The sequence below is a fragment of the Phalacrocorax carbo genome, chromosome 3 (assembly GCF_963921805.1).
Source record: "Phalacrocorax carbo chromosome 3, bPhaCar2.1, whole genome shotgun sequence".
Lineage (NCBI taxonomy): Eukaryota > Metazoa > Chordata > Aves > Suliformes > Phalacrocoracidae > Phalacrocorax > Phalacrocorax carbo.
Window position 1 is genome coordinate 9,477,584 of NC_087515.1, and position 21,083 is coordinate 9,498,666.

At 42.3% G+C, this 21,083-nt stretch overlaps 1 protein-coding gene and 1 long non-coding RNA gene across 2 annotated transcripts in view; one reads left to right on the forward strand and one right to left on the reverse strand.

Moving 5' to 3' along the window:
- The window catches only part of WDR64 (WD repeat domain 64), a 77,501-nt gene extending 74,561 nt beyond the window's left edge, over positions 1-2,940 (forward strand). The window contains exons 26-28 of the mRNA XM_064445464.1: positions 1,819-1,899; positions 2,080-2,232; positions 2,860-2,940. Coding sequence (XP_064301534.1) covers positions 1,819-1,899; positions 2,080-2,232; positions 2,860-2,940 — 315 coding nt within the window. The remainder of the gene's footprint in view (positions 1-1,818; positions 1,900-2,079; positions 2,233-2,859) is intronic.
- Positions 2,941-8,564: 5,624 nt separating this feature from the next.
- On the reverse strand, positions 8,565-13,085 carry LOC135312442 (uncharacterized). The gene is made up of 4 exons (XR_010371962.1): positions 12,832-13,085; positions 12,571-12,648; positions 12,270-12,380; positions 8,565-9,910 (listed from the first exon to the last, which is right to left on the reverse strand). It is a non-coding gene; the product is annotated as an uncharacterized LOC135312442 (long non-coding RNA).
- Between the last annotated feature and the right edge of the window lie 7,998 nt (positions 13,086-21,083).

Genomic DNA, 21,083 nt, shown 5'->3' on the forward strand with positions numbered 1-21,083 from the left:
AGTGAAGCCCTGCTTATACACAATAGTTCTTTCAGAATTCCCATGCAGTCAGAAACCAGGAGAGTTCTGAGTTAGTTTAGATATCGTTACAAATACTTCCTGCAACTCTAATTGAATGATGGTGGCGCTCCTCCATCTACACCTGGCCTAGCCCTTGAAAGTCATGGGAACAGATAAAACTTCTCTTGCAAGCTGCAGTAGAAAAGAAAAAAGATACAAATCCTATGGCCACTTGCCAAAAAAGCTTCCATTAACACCTTTCTGATCACTCTTCCCCAAAGGTTAGTGGCCAACAGCTAGTGAGGGTTATGAACTCTTAACATCCTCTCCTAAAATTTCTGGTACTGTGAGTCTCCTATGTACCACAGCCGATATCCTAATATGGCCAGCTAAGGTCCAAACAGTAGCCAGTAAAAGACAACATTACCCCATGTTCTCTGTGTACCTTGGGTAAAAGGATGACAAGTTGTGTCGAACACGCTTCTCCGCTGTTTATTGCCCTGCTTTGCCAGCCAGTTCGTAGAATCGTAGAATCATACAATAGTTTGGGTTGGACGGGACCTTTGGGTTTTACCTAGTCATTTGAAAAGAGGACTCACTGGAGGTCTCATAGCAGAAGATACTTGATACATGTTAGCACTGGAGTCCCCTTCTGATTGAGCTTTTGATGAGAAAAAGGGTCGATTTCTTATTGTTTCCCTTAGAGCAAAACAAACCAGTGGACTTCAGTTTGCACTTCAGACTAGCAGCGTATTAGTCAGTGGCTGTGCAAACACCTAGACTGTATGATTAGCTCACCATAATTCAGTTGTCCTGTCTTTCTGAAATGGGTGATGCCTAGTAATTAATGCACATGAGTAATGCTTAGAATGGACAGACACTGGAACCGACTCCTTTAGGAATGTGTTACATTTTTGAAGATGTAATATCTCTTCAACTATTACTACAGCAGCACACTCAGCAATGTATTAGTAACACCATAAAAAATGTAAGCAGAAAATCTCTGTAAAACGTACCGTTTCAAAATAAACTCCTGTTTTCAAATTTGATGGAAACAAGTGTTCTTGGCAGTATTTCAAGCTGTAGCTGCATTTATATTCTTTTTTGGAGGACCATAAATTGGCCTCCTAGGGTGAAATCATGGCTATATCAAGTGTCGGGATTCATGTGAGTGTGGATGAACTGTCAAGGTACCTGAGGTATTTTCACAAATCCAAAAGCTTTCAACAGTTAACAGCAGAAATGTCTTGTTCATCTGCATCTTTCCCAACTGGCTGCTGAAGTGTTTGTGATTTGCAAAGCCCAACAGGATAGACAGACTGACACCCTGTGATGAAGCTGTCATATGGGAGGGAGTTGTTATGCCATTAACCCTTGGCTAGACTGCCACTGTCCTCTGACAGCATGCATCCACCAAATGTGATAAGTACCCTGAAAATTATTCCTTTACTGAGCTTATCCAAGGTGTTAATATGCAAGAGAACTAAGTATGAGTTTTAAACTAACTTTAACTTAGATTATAAAAGGCATTCTGCTGTTACCTGTCTTGATTCTGTCTCCCTTGGGAAGCTGGAATTTTGCTGGTTATGCATTTTCTATAGTAGAAGAATGATCCTCTCCTGATATAAAAAAAAAGTTCAAGGCAGCCTTTACATGGTACAAAGAAAACCTGTGCATAAACCATAATGTCTCTACATGGTAATGATAACATTCTTCAGATAACATGAATATTACCATGCAATTCAATAACAGCAGTAATGTTTTCATTACCTTTCGTCTTGAGCTAGTAATGCACTGACTTTGGCTTCTCTTGGTCAGATCCATAGAAAACCTTTGGAAAGTTTTGAGTCTGGGAACAGAGAGGCTGGTGCAGTAATTGGGTGTCTTCCTATATATGAGGTAAGCACAAGTGTTTTCTGCCTTTTGTGGTGGCATTCATAGCGAAGAAGTCATTTGCACTAGTAAATTATTATAATCACGTACTCTGATGTTCTGTTGTTAACTGTCTGCTTCTTGATTTAATTTTCTAACATGGTTTCCATTGCTACCTGTCCTACTCCATTTTCCATCTGATGGAAGCTTGAGAAGCCAGATGAAGAGAGCATGCTGCAAAGTGAGTATTCCAGACATTTACTTCTGTTCAACCTCATGTCGTTAACTGTCTGCTCAGACTCAACTCTGTTAGCCAGCCCAGAAACTATTGATTCTTATTGGCACAAAGCTTTGGCTACTGTAAGTTAATACTGGTTTATGGGTACTATTGATTTGATTTATTGCAAGCTGTCTAACAAGGCTTCCTACTGTGGAGAAAGACCAGAATGTCCACAGCCTTTTCTATCCCACATGTCATAGGATGGAAAGAATCACCCCTAGCAGAGGTGCTGACCTCTTTTCTACAGAGGATACCTACAGAACTAGCTTGGATGAGTTTCCTAACGTCTAGATGGCTAGTTAGGTGGGATGAAGAGGGTACTCTGCATTCAAATACATATGACTTAATGCTTATGCATGCCACATTACAGAGTATCTCAGAAAACAGAAAACTTGGGAGCACAATGTTCAAATAGTTGGCACGTATGCTATTCTTCTGACTTTGGAAAACTATGCTTTGTTTTCTTCTGGAAGAAGAAAATAAAATACAGGGGTCTTGTGCCTTGGCAAGTTAGGAGCAACTACACTGAAGCCAATGGCACTGCAATGGATTTAAAATAAAATGAGATGAGACTTTGTCTGTGAGCTACATGCACAACAAATAATTTTTTGTCTATGCTGTTACAAAACACTGTCAAAGTGGTCTGTTCACCTAAATATATTAATCAGTTCTTGAAATTTTGCTATTTAGTTTTTAAACATCTTCAGTGGAACAAAGCTGAGACGTCCAGTTCCACTGGATGGAAAATGGAGACAGGTTTCCGCGGAGAACGGGATCAAGACAAATAAACACAGCGTCCATCTCAGGAAAGTGATTAACAGGTTCCTTATTTCAATATTTTTTCTCTTTTTTTTTTTCTGTTCTATTTAAAATACATTTCATTATTAAGTGGAACATATAGAAATAAAATCTTTACTTTTATTCCAGTCATGCATGCAGAGAAAAGATTCTAATAAAGCCAGTGTATGATTATAACAAGATACTCACAGAAAAACCCATCTCACTCCACTTTTTTTGATGGTTAAGAAGGAAAAGCACCTTACTATGATTAACTGCTTAAAGATTCAGAGACATAAATCTTCAAAACTTCTTCTTTGCTAGCCATACAGACTTCTCTGAAGACCAAGAAATGTTATTCCAGAGGTACTGCTCTAACCTTTCTCTCACATTTAAGGAGATTTAGTGTCCTTGGATAGGCAGAGCTGATGGGATGTTCCATGGGTAGCATACATATGCCTCAGTATCCTAGTCAAATGTCTTCTTCCAGAAACATTTAGATTTCCTGTTAATCACGTGCCTCACCATGTTTGCGGTGAGACAAAAGGAAGACTATGAACTAGGTTCAAATAATGAGAAGCAGCCCTATTTAAAAATACCTGGAACTAGGTCACAGCATCATAGAACATGCCATCTTTAATGGCACTATTTTCAGCTGAGCTAACTTTATATTAATTAACCATAATTACAGAAACAGAAAAAGCAAAAACAAAGCAAAGCTCCTTGCAATTGTTTTGTTAATGCTGTGCAGACAAGACTTCAGAATTATAATTCTAATACCTTTTAGTGCCAATATTTTTGCTTGTTCAGAAGATGCCTTGACCAGAACCGTTAACCAAATGAAATGGCCATATTACCCAAAAAAATAATTTTCAGCAGCTCAGATTTCTTCTGGTTTATGCTACTTTTGTTTTAGAAACGCACTAAAGTGTCACAGTAGGGAAAATCTGGTTTTTTTTTAAATATCTGTTTTAAATAATCTGGGGGGTTTTAATTATTTTTTAAATTATTTTATTAAATTATTTTTTTAAATTATTTTTTTTTATTATTTTTTCTGATCAATTTACTGCCTGTCAGCTCAGGTTTATGGGCAAAATCCTGATTCCTTGTTGCACCAGTTTAAATCTTAGCTATGCAGATTTAAAATAGTTAAAATCATTATAGGACAACTCAACTGACCCTAATTATTTTCATAATTTTTATTGCATAGTACAAACTAAGCCTAGGGCATGGTAGGTATGTTTAAAGGAAGGTCAATGTATGATTCAGGGTGTAATGAAGGTGAAAGTATAACAGCATTATTTTATCATTATTGTGATTCAATATCAACTCCTTACACTGAATTATTGTAAACAAGACCAAAATTTGTAAAAGTTACTCAGCATATTTTAGGGTGATCAGAAATCATACTCCTTTTCAGCAGTTCCAGTGGCTGTTTACGTAATGAGAGGCTAGTAACAAGGTCATTCGGGTGGATTTTGTGTTAATTGAAAGTCTTAAACTATTCCTCTCTAGGACATGCTAAAACCTACTTAACATCTTCTCTATTTTTATGATAGGACCCTGAACCCTTAATCTAAAACTGAACCTTCGGATAGCACTGGAAAAGAACTGGAAAATGTTGGAAACTGATCTCCTCACCAGCATTTAAGAAACCAATACCTAGGTTTGCACCTTCTTCCGTGGCACAGTAATGTCAGAAAGCTTTGCTTTCCTCATGCTTTATGCTCTATTTTCATCTAAATAGGCAATCCAGATCTTTAACTACCACAGGTAACAACAGCATGATATTGAATAGCATCTTTCATCCTGTGCTGCATAATGAGCTGCCCTTCTGCTTGGGAAAGCACATGTCAAAAAGAGAAGGGAAGTTGGATTTATGTAAAAATCATTCCTGTTGCAATCAGTGGATAGCCCATTCAGCATCTAAGAATTAATTATGGCCCTGAGACAAAGATCTTAACTAGGACCAGTGTAGTATATATTACGTAAAATGCCTTTGCCTGAGATCTCACATTAGACATCTGCTTCCTTAGGGAAGATGCTGCAGGAATTTCAAGAATCAGGAATGGATATAATTGGTTTCACACTCTTGACAGAAAGATGTATGAATTTTAGTGCCAAAGGAGATTGGCTGTTCAGCCAGTCTAACCTTCTGGGTGGCACAAGGCAGAGAACCTGCCATGAATACCTTCTGTGGCCGAATGCCTGTCTGTGTTCCTATTTTCATTTCCAATTAAAGGGAGCATCCTAGGGTTCTTAATGTACATTTGCTGCCAGTTATTCTCCATGTCAAAACCACAGGTTTCCTCTCTGCTTCAAATTTGTCCAGTTGGGACTTTCGTATATTGGAGATTACGCTGCCTTTTTTTCTGCCAGATTAAGCTTCATCAGCCATCAAAAATCCTTTCCAGAGGTGATTCTTCTCAATCAAAGAAGTCAGTGTCTGCTTTCCATGATTCACTCAACTCGTCCGAGGTGAGACTAAGGAGCAGGCTGGGCATTTTAGCTGAGGGGCAGCGCACTGCAGCTCCAGGAGCCAGCTCAGGTCTGGAAGCAGTGTGTTACACTAACATGGCATTTGGTTTGAACTAACAAGCCCTGTCAGCTCCAATAGGTCCTGCATAGGTCTGGTCCAATATCCCTGCAGATACCCCCCAGGGCCTCCGGTTCTGTTCTCCCAAAAAGGCCCTATGGAACAGAAACTCAGGGGAGTGTGATACAGAGAAATTACACCTTATGCTCTGTGAACTGTTCTGAAGGCATAAGCAAAACACAAATGGTGTTCTTCTGTACCCAGGTTCTATCAGCCTCCCAATTACTCTCGATAGCAAAGTTAACTATAATTTGAGCTTTTCGAGTCTCTCATTACAAGGCAGATTTCTGTAGCCCTTTTCTCTCTTCTTTTTTAAGTGTCTGCCTCAGAACTCCATTTTATACTCTCAATCTTACGAGCATCAGATACGCAACAATGAGTTAATATGTTTTGCTGTTTCTGCGTGTTAGTTCTTTGCTTATGCTTTCAAAGAGCATGTTCATCCTCTAAGCCAGAGGAGTCCACGCTGAGCTCATATTCAGTTAATTATCTGTCATGATTCCGTGAATCCTTCCTGACATTTCAACATTCCAGGACAGTGTCAGGACATGCCACAGGTCACAGAATACATATTCTATCACGCTTTGTCTGGCTAAAGTTACAAATCTTTGTCGAGTGTGTCACCTTAGTGAGTATTTAGGACAATCCATGTAACTAATACCATTATTACCTACTATTTTGGGGAAAATAGTGGGTTTTCCATATTAGTGGCAATGAACTACTCAGTGCTTGTCAGGCCACACCTGGAGTACTGTGTGCAGTTCTGGTCCCCACTATACAAAAAGGATGTGGACAGGCTGGAAGGGGTCCAGAGAAGGGCCACCAAGATGATCAAAGCACTGGGAAGCTGCCATACGAGGATAGGCTGGGAGAGCTGGGTTTGTTCAGCCTTGAGAAAAGGAGGCTCAGAGGGGATCTCATCCCCATGTACCAGTACTTAAGGGGTTCCTACAAAGAAGATGGAGACTCCCTTTTTACAGAGTCCCATGGAGAGGGCAAGGGGGAACGGACACAAGTTGCGCTTGGGGAGATTCCGATGGGACATGAGAGGGAAATTTTTCACAGTGGAAACAGTCAACCATTGGAATGATCTCCCCTGGGAAGTGGTTGACTCAGCCACGTTGGACGCTTTCAAGAGTTGCCTGGACAGGGTGCTGGGCCATCTTGTCTAGACTGTGCACTTCCCAGAAAGGTTGGACTAGATGATCCCTGAGGTCCCTTCCAACCTGGGATTCTGGGATTCTGTGAACGGTGTTTGATGAGCTGAATATACAATGACTTGCAATTATTTCCCTGTCAACTTGTTATAGGGCTATGATGGATTTTGGGGTAATGCTGCTTTTGCTTTTTGCTTTTTTCTTTTATTTCCGCCCCCCACCCCGCAAAATACCTTTTGGGAGTATATTTAAATATATTATGAGCCAGACCCTGTACTGGGTCTGGTTGGATAAACCTAATTTTCTTCATAGCAGCCTGTATGGTGCTGTGTTCTGGATTTCTGACTAAAACAGTGTTGGTAACACACCAGTGTTTTGGCTACTGCTGAGCAATGCCTGTGCAGCATCAAGGTGGTTTTTTCCCAACCTCGCCAAGTAGCCTGGGGGTGCGCAAGAAGCTGGGAGGGGACACAGCCAGGACAGCTGACCTGAACTGACCAGAGATATTCCATACCATATAATGCCCTGCTTAGCAATAAGAGCTCATGGAATGGGGGAGGAAAGCAAGATGTTCAAGCCTATGGTGTTTGTCTTCCCAAGTAACCATTATGCATGCTGAGGCCCTGCTTCCCAGGAATTGGCTAAACATCTGCCTGCTGATGGGAAATAGTGGACGAATTCCTTGTTTTGCTCTGCTTGCACATGCAGCTTTGCTTCACCTATTAAACTGTCTTTATCTTGACCCATGAGTTTTCTCGCTTTTGCTCTTCTAAATCTCTCCCCCATCTCATTGGGAGAAGTAAGCAAGCAACTGGGTGGGTACTTAGTATCTGCCAGGGTCAACCAACCACATTAACCAGCCTTGTAATTAAAACTAAAATCAAGCTTGTCTGACAAACTGAGTGGCACCAGATAAAGTGTAATCTGCCATTTACTATTTGCCTTTGCAAGAAAGCTGCATCGGTTGTCTTCCAGTTATTTGAAAATTGCCTAGTCTTCAAAGATTATTAAAAATTAACAGTTCAGATTCAGAGAGCTCATTACGCATTTCTTTTGATGCTCTTATGTAATATGTTTAATAATTGTGTAAGATTTTATCTTTGGTATTGTCCCCATGTATAGTTAGATCTAAAATTTTTTACTGTGGTTGCAAGATGCAGGTATCCCACTTCTCTTCAGTTTATTAACTGACTATTTACTTCCTCAGAACTGATTATTTACTCATTCTTTTCTTTTTACCAAACCTTTAGCACTGCTAGGATTTCATAGGTTCTTAATTTTTTAATTTTACTCTTTTCAGCCTTGCTGCCTGCTCCCTTTGGCTTTCCTTATTAATTGCCCGTGTTTTCCAAGAGCTGATTTATACTCATGTCTATTCATGCCACTATATTCTCCACTGTGCAGAAGAGCCCACCCATAATGTAATACTATTCCCAGAAACAATCAAGCATTTAGTACTATGCTGAATGAAATCAATGGACCAACTCTCAGGATGGAACCATGCTGTAAGGAAAACTGTCAAAAAAAGGATGATATGTATGTGTTATCTTTAGCAGCCTTCCATCCAATTACTACCTTACTGGTGTGCTATTTAAACTGTGACAAAATTACAGTGCCATAATGCTCTCAGACTTTTTTTTTTCCATAATTCATTAAATTAACAAAACCTGAAGTAGTTCAGACTGTGTGTCACTGCTCAGCGTTACTGTTTACTTGAAGAGTTCCAGCTCCTGAGACTTTATAAACACCAAATGGAAACTGGTCCCAGACCCAAATATTTTACAGTTACATCATTCAATTATCTTTCTTAAGTTCCACAAGAAAAGCAGAGACACTTCATTTCTTTGCAAATATAATCTATTAAGGCACTGCACAGGATTCATTAGAAGAATAGTTGTTTATTGTGTGCTAGACATCAGACGATGCTACTGGAAAGAAATTAAGCACAGAAAAGCATATCAGGCAAGTGATACTTCCAAATATACCCACTCAGATTCAAGCGGTCTTTTCAATGCTGGATCTAGTACCAAGCTGTGTGTTAACAGACTTATTGGTATTAGCTGTGGATTTTCTCTATGTTGATGTCTCTGTATTCTTTTGCAGGTTAGTTTCTTTCCACCATCATCCACAATTACTTTGCAGGCTTAAATGTTCCAGGTGTATCAGTTGTTCTGTTGTTGCAAGTCATTAATGTATTAAGGAAAGTTATCTTAACAAGACAGCCTCTTACGGCATGGCAGAAATTTGTTGTTGTACTGGCTGCAGTAGTTAGTTTGCCAGAATTTCATTACAGCCCTTGCCAGCGCTTTACAAAATCTGGGACGTTCATCAGCTGCCCTCACCCACTGGGGTAGTTCAAGCTGAATGGCATCAACAGTGCCAGAACTACGGGAACCAAAAGTCTTTGTTATGTATCCACCACTGTAATAGCTCCCATTATTTGGGCTAGGATTGGATGGAGAAGGCACAGAAACATAACTGTTATTTTGTTCTTCAATATATTTACCTAAACTTCTGTTCCCTGCAACCAGAGTCTCAGAAGACACATTGACTAGCTGACTGGCCAGATGGCTAACTGAGGAACTTGATGCAGAAAAGACACCTGAGTTAAGGGAAGTTTTTGAAAGGGTGTAACCTAGTTCTATCCACTGTTCAGGATGTGCTTGTCCATGGATATCCAGAATCAGGCCCCCTGTCATCTGTGATTTTGCAGTGGTCAGAAATCCCATATACTCCTCCCAGGCCTGTTCTGCTTGGGGAATTCCAAAGGAGGCTTCTTCCTTTTCCCTGTTAGCATCCATCTTGAACCTCTGTAGGTGATTTATAATGATATGTGGGATGAAGCCATCGGTACTTCTGCTGATTTCTTCAGCAAGAGCTTGAGCCACCTCTATAGTATACCTGTCTTGGTTCGTAGACACTTTGCATTTCTTAGAATTTTGATTGCTTCCCAGAGGACACTGATGAGAGAAAATACAAGAGGATGTCTTTGCATCCCAACAGCCAGCCTCTCGATCAGGGATGTCTTTGGGTTCCATTGACCCACCATGTGGGACAGAAAGAATCAGGTTCATGTTGCCCACTTGATATTCTGTGAAATGATTATGACCAAATATAACCTCTTTGGTGCCAGTGGCTTTCAAAAGCAAATATAAAATGGAAAGGAGGAACAGATACATATTCTTCATTTGCTGCTGGAACACTCAGCAATACGGAATAGATCAGTACCTACATGAAAGCAAAAGACAGATTTTAGATTACTTACAGCTGGGAACACATGAGAGACTGTTCAGCTGCTGCTTGAATAGTTAGTTACTGATTAACCTATTTTAATTTTATTCCACGTAGCACAAAGAAGAGTACTTATATGAGAAACGAAAATGAACAGGTCTCTTAATGTGGCTAGATGTAACTGATGCAGTGTTTTCAAAAGAGAGGATTCTCCCAGAATAATGGGGCAAGTGAAATGGTAGGTTACTGGGCCTCCTTCGTTTCCCCAGAAAGCACAAACACTACGTCATCATCCTATCTGATCCCAGAGAATCACCAGCAAAATATTTGAAATATTTTTTTTCCCACCAAAGCCTCCCCTTTTTTCACCTCTGAAATGTAAGAGGAGAATAACAAAATTTGATAGAACTTCTATATCTCATTGACCTGTGTGAAATATCTTTCTGTTATCCACATGGTTACAGGAACTAGAGGCTATTTCAGCTCAGACTAGCACTGGCCTTGCCTAAAATAAGCAGACTGATAAAAATTAAGTGCTACTGAGCTCCATCTCTAGCTATGCTCCAGGCTGAGTTAATTTGATAGCATTATAGATAGGTACCAGTGAGTGCATTAAGGAGTGACTCTATTCTCTTTAGTTTTCAAGCGTCCATTCTCTTCAAGGGATCTAAGGTCATTTTTAAGCCCTCACTAACTGCCATTTTTTGGAAAGCTGGAATTCAGCAAGATGCTGACAGTGTTTTCTGGTTTGAAGGCACCTGGGAAAACATAATCCGGGAGTGCAGCACAGACTGGGATCCACCTGGCTGGAGAGCAGCTCTGTGGAAAGGGGCCTGGGGGTCCTGGTGGACAGAAAGCTCGACATGAGCGAACAGTGGCTGCTGCGGCCAAGAAGGCCAACAGGATGCTGGGTTGCATCAAAAAGGGCATCGCCAGCAGAGATAAAGAAGTCATTATCCCGCTCTACTCAGCGCTTGGGTGGCTGATGGGAAGGTGCTTCCATACTGCACCCTGCCCTCTTAGTATTACTGGCTGCTCTCATACATTCTTTCAGGTCAGATGTTGTGGACAGACTCTTGCAGATCATCTTTCTTACTCTCCTTTGTCTGTTCCTGTTATCCTCTGCATTTTGCAGGTGACATAAAGATAGGGGCAAGACAGACAACAGGGCAGCCTGCCTCATTGGCAAATGCATCCTTTTACAGGCTCCTCATCTGGCCTGTATCCAGGGGATTTTTATTCACGGAAGTGAAAAGTAATTTTTTATTCCACTCTTCACTGACTTTACTCACTCATTTTACACCCCTCCAACACAGTTACACTCAAGACTCTGATCTTTCCAGAGATCACAGAATCCCAGAATCCCAGGTTGGAAGGGACCTCAGGGATCATCTAGTCCAACCTTTCTGGGAAGTGCACAGTCTAGACAAGATGGCCCAGCACCCTGTCCAGGCAACTCTTGAAAGCGTCCAACGTGGCTGAGTCAACCACTTCCCAGGGGAGATCATTCCAATGGTTGACTGTTTCCACTGTGAAAAATTTCCCTCTCATGTCCCATCGGAATCTCCCCAAGCGCAACTTGTGTCCGTTCCCCCTTGCCCTCTCCATGGGACTCTGTAAAAAGGGAGTCTCCATCTTCTTTGTAGCAACCCCTTAAGTACTGGTACATGGGGATGAGATCCCCTCTGAGCCTCCTTTTCTCAAGGCTGAACAAACCCAGCTCTCCCAGCCTATCCTGGTATGGCAGCTTCCCAGTGCTTTGATCATCTTGGTGGCCCTTCTCTGGACCCCTTCCAGCCTGTCCACATCCTTTTTGTATAGTGGGGACCAGAACTGCACACAGCACGCCAGGTGAGGAGGAGGCAATTTCATCCAAATAATGCAGTAAATATTCTCTTCCCACTATGAGCAAATCCTGCTGGCTTTTTATAGAAAACCTCCACTGCCTACTGAGCTGGTCCACACTGAGGAGCCTGTATGTGAAAAGCAAGCACCTATCTTCCTCTCTTCTTTCTGGGCTGAAAGTCCAATAGAAGTCTGTAAGCTAGAATCAGATCCCTGAGAATCTAATCTACAGTTTTCCTGAAGAGCATGGTTAACAGCTTTTTTAGTTTCTTTCTAACCTTTCGGTTAAAGGTCCTTTTACTTGAGCTACTGGCTTAAAACAAGCTTTTATCCAAGTCCATGTATAGTTCATGCTTCCCTAGATTTCCCTGAGTCACCGGCCTTCACCTGCTTGTTCACTGCATTACCAGAAATATGGGGGAAAGGAATATTTTCAAGTATTATTCAAAATCCCCTTTTCTCAGAAAAATACACTGCACATACAGAGCATGCAAGTCGAGGAATATCTTACCTCAGGTGCAGTGCTGCCCAGCACCAAGTTAAATAAATCAACAGCAACAACTCCCAGGTGCAGCTCACCTGCCTCAGAAGGACTCAGGTTTTCTTTGCCTCAGGGTCTCACCTTAAATACAATGACACAGTTGTTCCTTTCCCACCCCCTGCCAAACTGCTTTTTGTCATCTGCCATGGTTTGCTTGTCTTTTCGCAATTTCTTGTTAATGATTGAATCAACCTGGTAAGCCTACTAGATCATGCCTTAAAGTTAGACGGAGAGAGAGCTCTGTGTAATTCCCAAACTGGAAGAAAGTCACCTCGGCACAGTTCAGGCTCTGGGCAGACTTGGAGAGTCTAGAGGAACTTCATGACCCCAGACTGGTTTAAAGAGTTTTCTGGAAAAAATACAGGGGATGCAGAGGAAAATGGTAAGTCACAGTAATACAGGCTAGAACTGCTATTATGGACTACATCATAGCAAAACACACACCTCTCCAAAGGATTTTAACTCAAAGGGATGGTGTTCAGAGAAGCACAGAAGCACCTACAGCTAGGGAGGAATATGTTAGAGTACTTACCTCTTTGTCTTCAGCACAAGTGTGGGGTCCACGTGTATAAGGAACAAAATAACTGTAACAGGCCCCAAGTTCTCTGTTGATCATAGGTAAAATTGCAGTATTTTGAGGTTAAAAAAAAAAATCCATAATATTTTAAGCTGGTAGTAATCGCTGCAGGACTAGTTTGAAGATTTACCTATAAAGAAAAAGAGAGAGAGTTGTTCCTGTTTCTTTTGAAGAAAGTGAAAGTGAACTGACCATTGCATTTGGCTTCAGCTGGGGCTCCCTCTGTCCCAGAGGCCTCTAGAAGCCAGGCTGAGCCATGCAGCTACATGGCACAGAAGATTCATCTGCACCTGTATCATTGCACAACAAAGGATCACAAAAAGGGAAAAAAATATGCATTGTATACTAGAAGCTTAGTATGCTTTTGTTCTCTATACTGACATGTTTCTAGAGATCAAAAACTTGCCACAAGCAGCACAGCCGCACCAAAGGTAAGCTCAGAATAGTTAATATAACCAGTAAAGGCAGCAAAACTGGTAATGCAGAGAGTTTTGTAGTTTAATGGCAAAAATCAGTGCCCTAATTCCAGTTTTGGTTTTTGGGGTCTTCTGGGGAAGTCTGGGAATTTTTCTGAGACTTCATTCTAGGAAAGGTGATAGGATACATCTGTTTGTGTGCACACTCATCTATGCATTTGAAGCCCTACATTATCTCTTCCTGGCTGAGAAAATACACTCACCTCAGAATCACTCCAAGGTATATGCCTGGCAGAGAAAAAGACTGAAACAACTGGAGATGGCAGCCTGAAAGACCTCTGAGTTGAAAAATAAAGACAAAAGGACAGATTGGCAGGGTCAGGATGGGGGTGCCCTTTGGAATACAGGAAGGAGGTGAAGAATCTCAACATGAAGAATGGAGGAAATATGGCAATTTCTAATAAGAAGGCACAGAGGCATGAAAGAAAGGTAGAAAAAGATGGGGCGGACTACTGGGGTTTTTTTCCCAGTGAATCAACCAAGTAGAGGTAAATGCAAGATTCAAACACTATCCATGGTCTTCCATGATGCTTATTCAGTTTTGCGTCCATGACCCAGCACAGTATGACCTCTTTTCCTGGTGGTCTCACTTTGGTACTGACGTGCAGCAGCTCACAGTTACATGTTGGTGACTGACAGGATCCCATTCTGCTTCTCATTATGTATCACTTCACATTATTTTTAGTAAAGAGAGCAGAACAACAGGCACCTAACTCATTATCTATTGGCTGTGATAATCGGATGTACTGTCTGACCTTTTCAATATTTTCTTGAAGATCAAATAGGTAATGCATGGGTAGATTAATCACTGTAAACTGATTCAGCTGATTTAAAAAATGCACCTCTTTTCCATGTTTTCTTTCAGGCTTCTTGTTGTAGAGTAAATCATGAACCAGGTTCATACTAAGCTTCTACAGATAGTTATGCAAAATATTAAAAATAATTACTTCTATGTGTTTTTTGTAAACGGAAATTCCTTCTAAAAATTAAAACATTTACACAACCCCCCAACAGGAAAATTGCTAGGACCTTACATGCAGACACAGGGGTTAGCATTCTAGTACCTCTAGAAACATACTGAACCTTCAGGATTCTATGTTACAGGTAATACTCCTGCATGCACATACCCACTTGTCGTCATACAGTTGCTGTAGTTGCAAACCATTGCCGCAAATACACATACCTGGATCTTTGCATATGAACTGAAGAAAAGGCTTTTTGATGATACAGATGTGATGAGCTTTGAAAAAAGAAGCAGAAATTGCCACTAGGCCCTGAGCTACTTGGTCTTGCTTTGACAACAGTCTCACAAACTTCAGTGGTGCTTTGCTTGGATTTGGGATTGTTCTACAAATAACAGCCCTCCTTGGCTTAATTCTCCTGTACATCCCTACCTGAGCACCGACGAACCTTTGATGAGTAAAACGACTGTCAGGGAAGCTTTCACAGCATTAGTGCATTATACAAATGTTATGTCCATACTCTTAAACATAGGAAGACTTTCCTAGACATAAGAAGACAGATTCTTATGGATACTCAAATGCAGTCAGTGCTAGGTGACTAGAGAAACATTTCAAGTTTCAGAGAGACAGGCCGTGCCTGGGCGTTATGTCTGTGGCTCATATATCTGCATACTGACAATGTGTACAAGAGAAGTTTTCTATAAAGGCAAAAAGCAATCTGAACTATAACTCCTTTATGCCTCTTCTGTATTGTGAAGACCAAGGAAAACTGGATTTTTCCCTGTTTTCAGTACATCCATAACAGAGCACAAGCTATTTAGACAAGGCACTGTAGTGGGCTTGTGTGAGGATCTGAGGCTGCTGACAAACATAGCAATACACTCGACTGAGATGGCTGAAGCAGTGACTGCCTCAGCCATTTGCTTTTCTGCTTTTCTGGAAATTGTTCTCTGAAGGAGAACAATGTGGCTGGTGAACCAGCTGCTAGTTAATAACAAGAACTAAAAGGGTGTGTTACATACACCTGAGCACTCTGGAAGGTCGACTGGTTACTGAATAATTGTGGTGATCTGCAGTATTGATTTGGAGCTTCCATGGCTGGTCTCACTCTGTTACAGTTGGTCATCTGCTTTAACTTTGACATAATATATGATCCCTGTTTAGACTACCTGAGTTTTTGTAAGCTACAGATTAGTAAGGAAGGAGGAACACGCTCAGTATACACTGTCAGATAAATACAGCTAATAAAGCCGAGCTTCACAAAGACTTTCAATAACTGACAGCAATTAACTCTGTTAGCTATTATCATTCTTATGCATCAGCATATTTCTCATGGAACCACTTATGAATCCAGGTAATACAAATCTTTTGCCAAACCTACATCCTGTCATTAGTATCTGTTTATAAATGGGTAAGACTACTCCCTAAGTGGAAAATCTGTGAATTTGTGGAGCCTGTGCAAAAGCAGCAAACTGCTAAGCACGGCAAGTTAAATGGTAACTTGCGGACTCCCAGGTCTGTAGCTCAAAGGCCTCTTTGTAGCCCTATAGGGAGAGATGAAATGTATTACCAGAAACATCTGAAAATAGCCTTTACGATTATTGAAAATAAACTCATTAGGTGCAAGATAGAAGTACATTATTTTACAACCTCTTTTCTTGCCACCACTTATATGCTTTTCCTCTGAAAAGAAAATCACTAAGTAAGGTGTAACTAGTCACAGCACCATTATTCCACTTGGAATCTGCTCAGGCTAATGCTTCACCTTTAAAAAAACCCTGTTACCTGGATATGAGAACATTATTCTCTTAATTCAGACTATGTGTTCATTGATTAATAAGCAGGTGGAAGGTCTGCCACTTACTGAGCCACCCATGCTTCATCCAAAGACACCTGAGTTTCCATTAGAGGTCTCCAAGGCTGTTCTTTACTGGGCACAGTTTGATTTAATCACAGGTGGCAGCTGTAGACAAAGTACCACTGGAGGGAAAAATAAGCTTATGTAACAGGCAAGTAAGGGCAGGAGAAAAATAGTTCTGTTAGCAACAGAGTTAATGAAGCCTCATTTCCTGCCCCCCTCTCTCGATCTTCCTGATTTCCAGATGAGGGAATCCATTCCCTTTAGTACGGAAAAGATAGACAACAATCTACTTCCAAAAAGCTCGTTTTCCAGGTCTAGGTATATTCCTTGCCCACACGGCAACTTCACATCTAGAGGAGACCAGAAAGTGCCCCAGGCTTACCCCTTTCTGCAGGTTTCATGCAAAGGAAAGCCTGCACTGATCGTGATTTGTAAATCGTGGTCTGTATGTCTGTATGGTCAGGGCAGCAAGACCCTAGGGCACTCCGTAGCATGGACCAAGGTTAAGCTCTGTACGCTGCTACAGAGTAATGCTAGAAACAAGTATAAATTGGGAGAGGAGTGGCTGGAGAGCAGCCCTGCAGAAAGGGGTCTGGGGGTGCTGGCCGACAGCAGGCTCAGCATGCGTCAGCCGTGTGCCCCAGCAGCCAAGGGGGCAAACCGCATCCTGGGGTGCATCAAACAGCGTCACCAGCCGGTCGAAAGAGGTGATGATCCGCTGTATTCAGTGTTGGTGCAGCCTCACCTGGAGTACTGTGTGCAGTTCTGGGCCCCACAATTTCAGAAGGATGTAAAGGTCCTTGGATGTGTCCAGAGGAGGGCGACAAAGCTGGGGAAAGGGATGCAAGGAATGTCCTGTGAGGAGTGGCTGAGGAATTTGGGCTTGCCTAGTTTGGAGAGGAGGAGGCTGAGGGGTGACCTCATTGCCCTCTGCAGCTTCCTCAGGAGGGGATGCCGAGAGGGAGGTGTTGGTCTCTTCTTCCTGGGATCCAGTGGTAGGATGCATGCGAATTATTCAAAGCTGCACCAGAGGAGGTTTAGACTGGACATTAGGAAGCATTTCTTTACTGAGAGGGTGGTCAAACACTGGAACAGGCTTCCTGGAGAGGTGGTTGATGCCCCAAGCCTGTCAGTGTTTAAGAGGCATTTGGACAATGCCCTCATTAACATGCTCTAACTTGGTCACCCCTGAATTGGTCAGGCAGTTGGACTAGACAATCGTTGTAGGTCCCTTCCAACTGAAATTATTCTATTCTATTCTATTCTATTCTATTCTATTCTATTCTATTCTATTCTATTCTATTCTATTCTATTCTATTCTATTCTATTCTATTCTATTCTATTCTATTCACTGTCTCCCACAGCATTCTCCTGGAGAAGCTGGCTGCTCACGGCTTGGACAAGCGCACTCTGCGCTGGGTTAAAAACTGGCTGGACGGCCAAGCCCAGAGAGTGGTGGTGAATGGAGTCAAATCCAGTTGGCGGCCGGTCATGAGTGGTGTTCCCCAGGGCTCAATGTTGGGGACAGTCCTGTTCAATATCTTCACTGATGATCTGGATGAGGGGATTGAGTGCACCCTCAGTAAGTTTGCAGATGACACCAGGCTGGGTGGAAGCGTCGATCTGCTGGAGGGCAGGAAGGCCCTACAGAGGGACCTGGACAGGGTGGTTTGTTGGGCCGGAGCCAACGGTATGAGATTCAACAAGGCCAAGTGCCAGGTCCTGCACTTGGGTCACAACAACCCCATGCAACGCTACAGTCTTGGGGAGGAGTGGCTGGAGAGCTGCCTGGAGGAAAAGGACCTGGGGGTGTTGGCTGACAGCCGCCTGAACATGAGCCAGAAGTGTGCTCAGGTGGCCAAGAATGCCAATGGCATCCTGGCTTGTATCAGCCATAGTGTGGCCAGCAGGAGCAGGGAGGTGATGGTGCCCCTGTGCTCGGCCCTGGTGAGGCCGCACCTCGAGTACTGTGTGCAGTTTTGGGCCCCTCAGTACAAGCAGGACATTGAGGTGCTGGAGCGTGTCCAGAGAAGGGCAATGAAGCTGGTGAAGGGTCTAGAGAACAAGCCTTCTGAGGAGCAGCTGAGGGAGATGGGGTTGTTTAGCCTGGAGAAGAGGAGGCTGAGGGGAGACCTTATCGCTCTCTACAACCACCTGAAAGGAGGTTGTAGCGAGGTGGGGGTCGGTCTCTTCTCCCTAGTAACAAGCGATAGGACAAGAGGAAATGGCCTCAAGCTGTGCCAGGGGAAGTTTAGCTTGGACATTAGAAAAAATTTCTTCACTGAAAGGGTTGTCAGGCATTGGAACAGGCTGCCCAGGGAGGTGGTGGAGTCTCCATCCCCGGAGGTATTTAAAAGAAGGGTAGACGTGGTGCTTGAGGATATGGTTTAGTGGTGGACTTGGCAGTGATAGATTAGCGGTTGGACTCGATGATCTTAATGGTCTTTTCCAACCTTAAAGATTCTATGATTCTATTCTATTCTCTTCTGTTCTGTTCCCCTCCTCATTTTCATGAATTGGACAAAGTATCTTCAAAACTTCTAGCCCTTTGTCAAATTATATGAAAATAATTCTATGGCTTCAATATTTATTGCAGGTACACAATCAGACAAGAGGCATAAGCATGCATAAGTCTTCTTTCCTTAGAAGAACAGGCTGTGAAAAGGCAAATCCCAAATGCGTTATCTGTTAACAAACAAGTGGAGACTGAAGTAGAAAAGAATATGCCCCCAGCCAGGACAGCCAGCTGTGACCCCCTCCATGTCCCTGCCCCCTCAGGTGCAGCGACTCTGCCCTTTGTGCACCCACTGTCTTGGAGGCCCTGATGGACTCACTGGGATGGGAGGAGTCCTTGTATTTTAGGGTAGGGAGCACAGTTGGAGGAGGCAAGACAGGAGCTTCCTACCTGCTCCCTCCCTTCAGCCATTACTAATTTGAAAGCAGGGGCAGTCACTAAATTCCAGAAAGAGGCTGATTAGTGCTGGGGGAAAAAATCTAAAAACACCATCATCCCACAAAATGGGTTGGAGAGCACTTTGTTTGCAATACCTTTCAGATGTCCGTGTTCCGCTTTCTGTCTTCAATCTCACCTAATGTCCTGTAGTGAAAACTAATACTGAAGCAAACAGATGGGGTGGGGACCTGAGCAAGACATGAGCTTTATTCTCCTTTTCTGGCAAAACGGCCAAAAGCAGAGGGGTGTTAGAGACACGGATGACAGAGCACTTTCTGAGACCACATTACTGCGATGCTATTTCTCAGTGACTAGGAACTAAAGAGTGTTGTCACCTCTTTCATAAGGAGCACACTTCAGAATGAGTCTGCGTCTGGCACTAAAGCAATTTAAACATTTTCTTTTAAATTATCCACTTTTTCAGAAATTTTAGAATATGAACAAGTGGACAGCCTTCCTCCTGGGCACTCATACATACCTTTGTTTTCATGCTGAACACCAGTAGGAGACTGCCCATGGGTGCTCCTTCTTATAGCTGAGAATTACTGCTTGAGCACTCAGAGCAAACTCGGAGAAGTCACAGCAAAGGAGCAGACAAACAAATCAAAATGTTGGCAACACATTGTGGTGGCAGAGAGCAGGCTTCCACTGGCAGTAAGATGGGAAGGCATAACACAAATTATGCCTCCACCCATTTCCACGGGATTAGTCATAAGCAGCTTGTTTTGCCATTCACTGGCAACATGTGCATTAGTGGTCCTTTGCCTTCACTGGAAAAATCCAAGACACAAAGAGAAGGACAGACGATCGGGCACCTCCAGCCAAGCATGCAACTGACAGACATCCATTTCAAATATTACTTAGCTGGGGTTGAGCTCAGCAAGCTTCACAAGGTATTATTTGGCAGAGCTGTGTTCCCTTCACTGCGACATTCTCATGAAGAAGCTGATGGGCACAGACCTTACCAAAGCAGTAAGGTTTGCACAGGAAGGGAATGCTGAATCACCCTCACAGATCTCTTCTCTGGAAAATTAATCCAAAGGCTGTGTTCACCCAGCAGTGAGCAGACAGGAACCGTGACCAGCATAATGAGGTCACCAGGGATTCTGATGCAGGAAACTAAGATGGCTTTTCTTCTGGTCCCTTCCATACCTGTCAGGGGTTGAACCCTGCAAACGGCATTAGCAGATTAACAGAATTATTTGATAAGTGACATACTGGTTGCACAGATTGCACTCTTGGCCTGGCCTGACTGAAGCAGATGGTAGTTGCAATATTAACTAGATAATCAAGGATTTTAGTGGTTTTACTAGCACTATTGATACCGCATTTTCCTCCTAAATGTGGAGCTTTTAAATACATTTCCTCTGCAACTAAACATAGTTTTAAGAATGTTTTCCTCTAAACTTTTCTCAAGTGTGTACAAGTGTGTACATGAGTTTGCTTGTGTTATTAAGGCCTGGTTTCTGGGCTAAGCTAAAAAATGTGTGAAAATATGCTCTCCATAAATGGAAATTTCAATAAAAGGATGATAAAGGGTGCAGTAAATGTAATAGTGCTACCTATCAGACAGAAATCAAATTTCTTTTCTAGCAAATTGATTAAATGGTCCAACAAAACTACAGCCAGACTTTCTGAAATAAAAATTATCAAATTCTTAAGCAGTGAAGACAATATAGTATCAATAATAAGGAATTCACTGAAATTTTGGCAAAACTAGTATAAACCAGACACCTGATCTACTAATGTCACCATAGCTGATGCTCTGACTCTAAGCTTCAGCAAGGTGCCTGTTTTCATTCAGAGTATTTTAATCTACCTCATGAAGACAATTCTAGCAGTGCCAGACAAAGCGGGAAGGAAGTTTACTGAAAACCTGTAAGATGTCCTTGTCCATTGTAGTGCAGAGTGAGGACAAGTTAATTTTGCTTCACCTTGGCTGTGCAAAGGTTAGT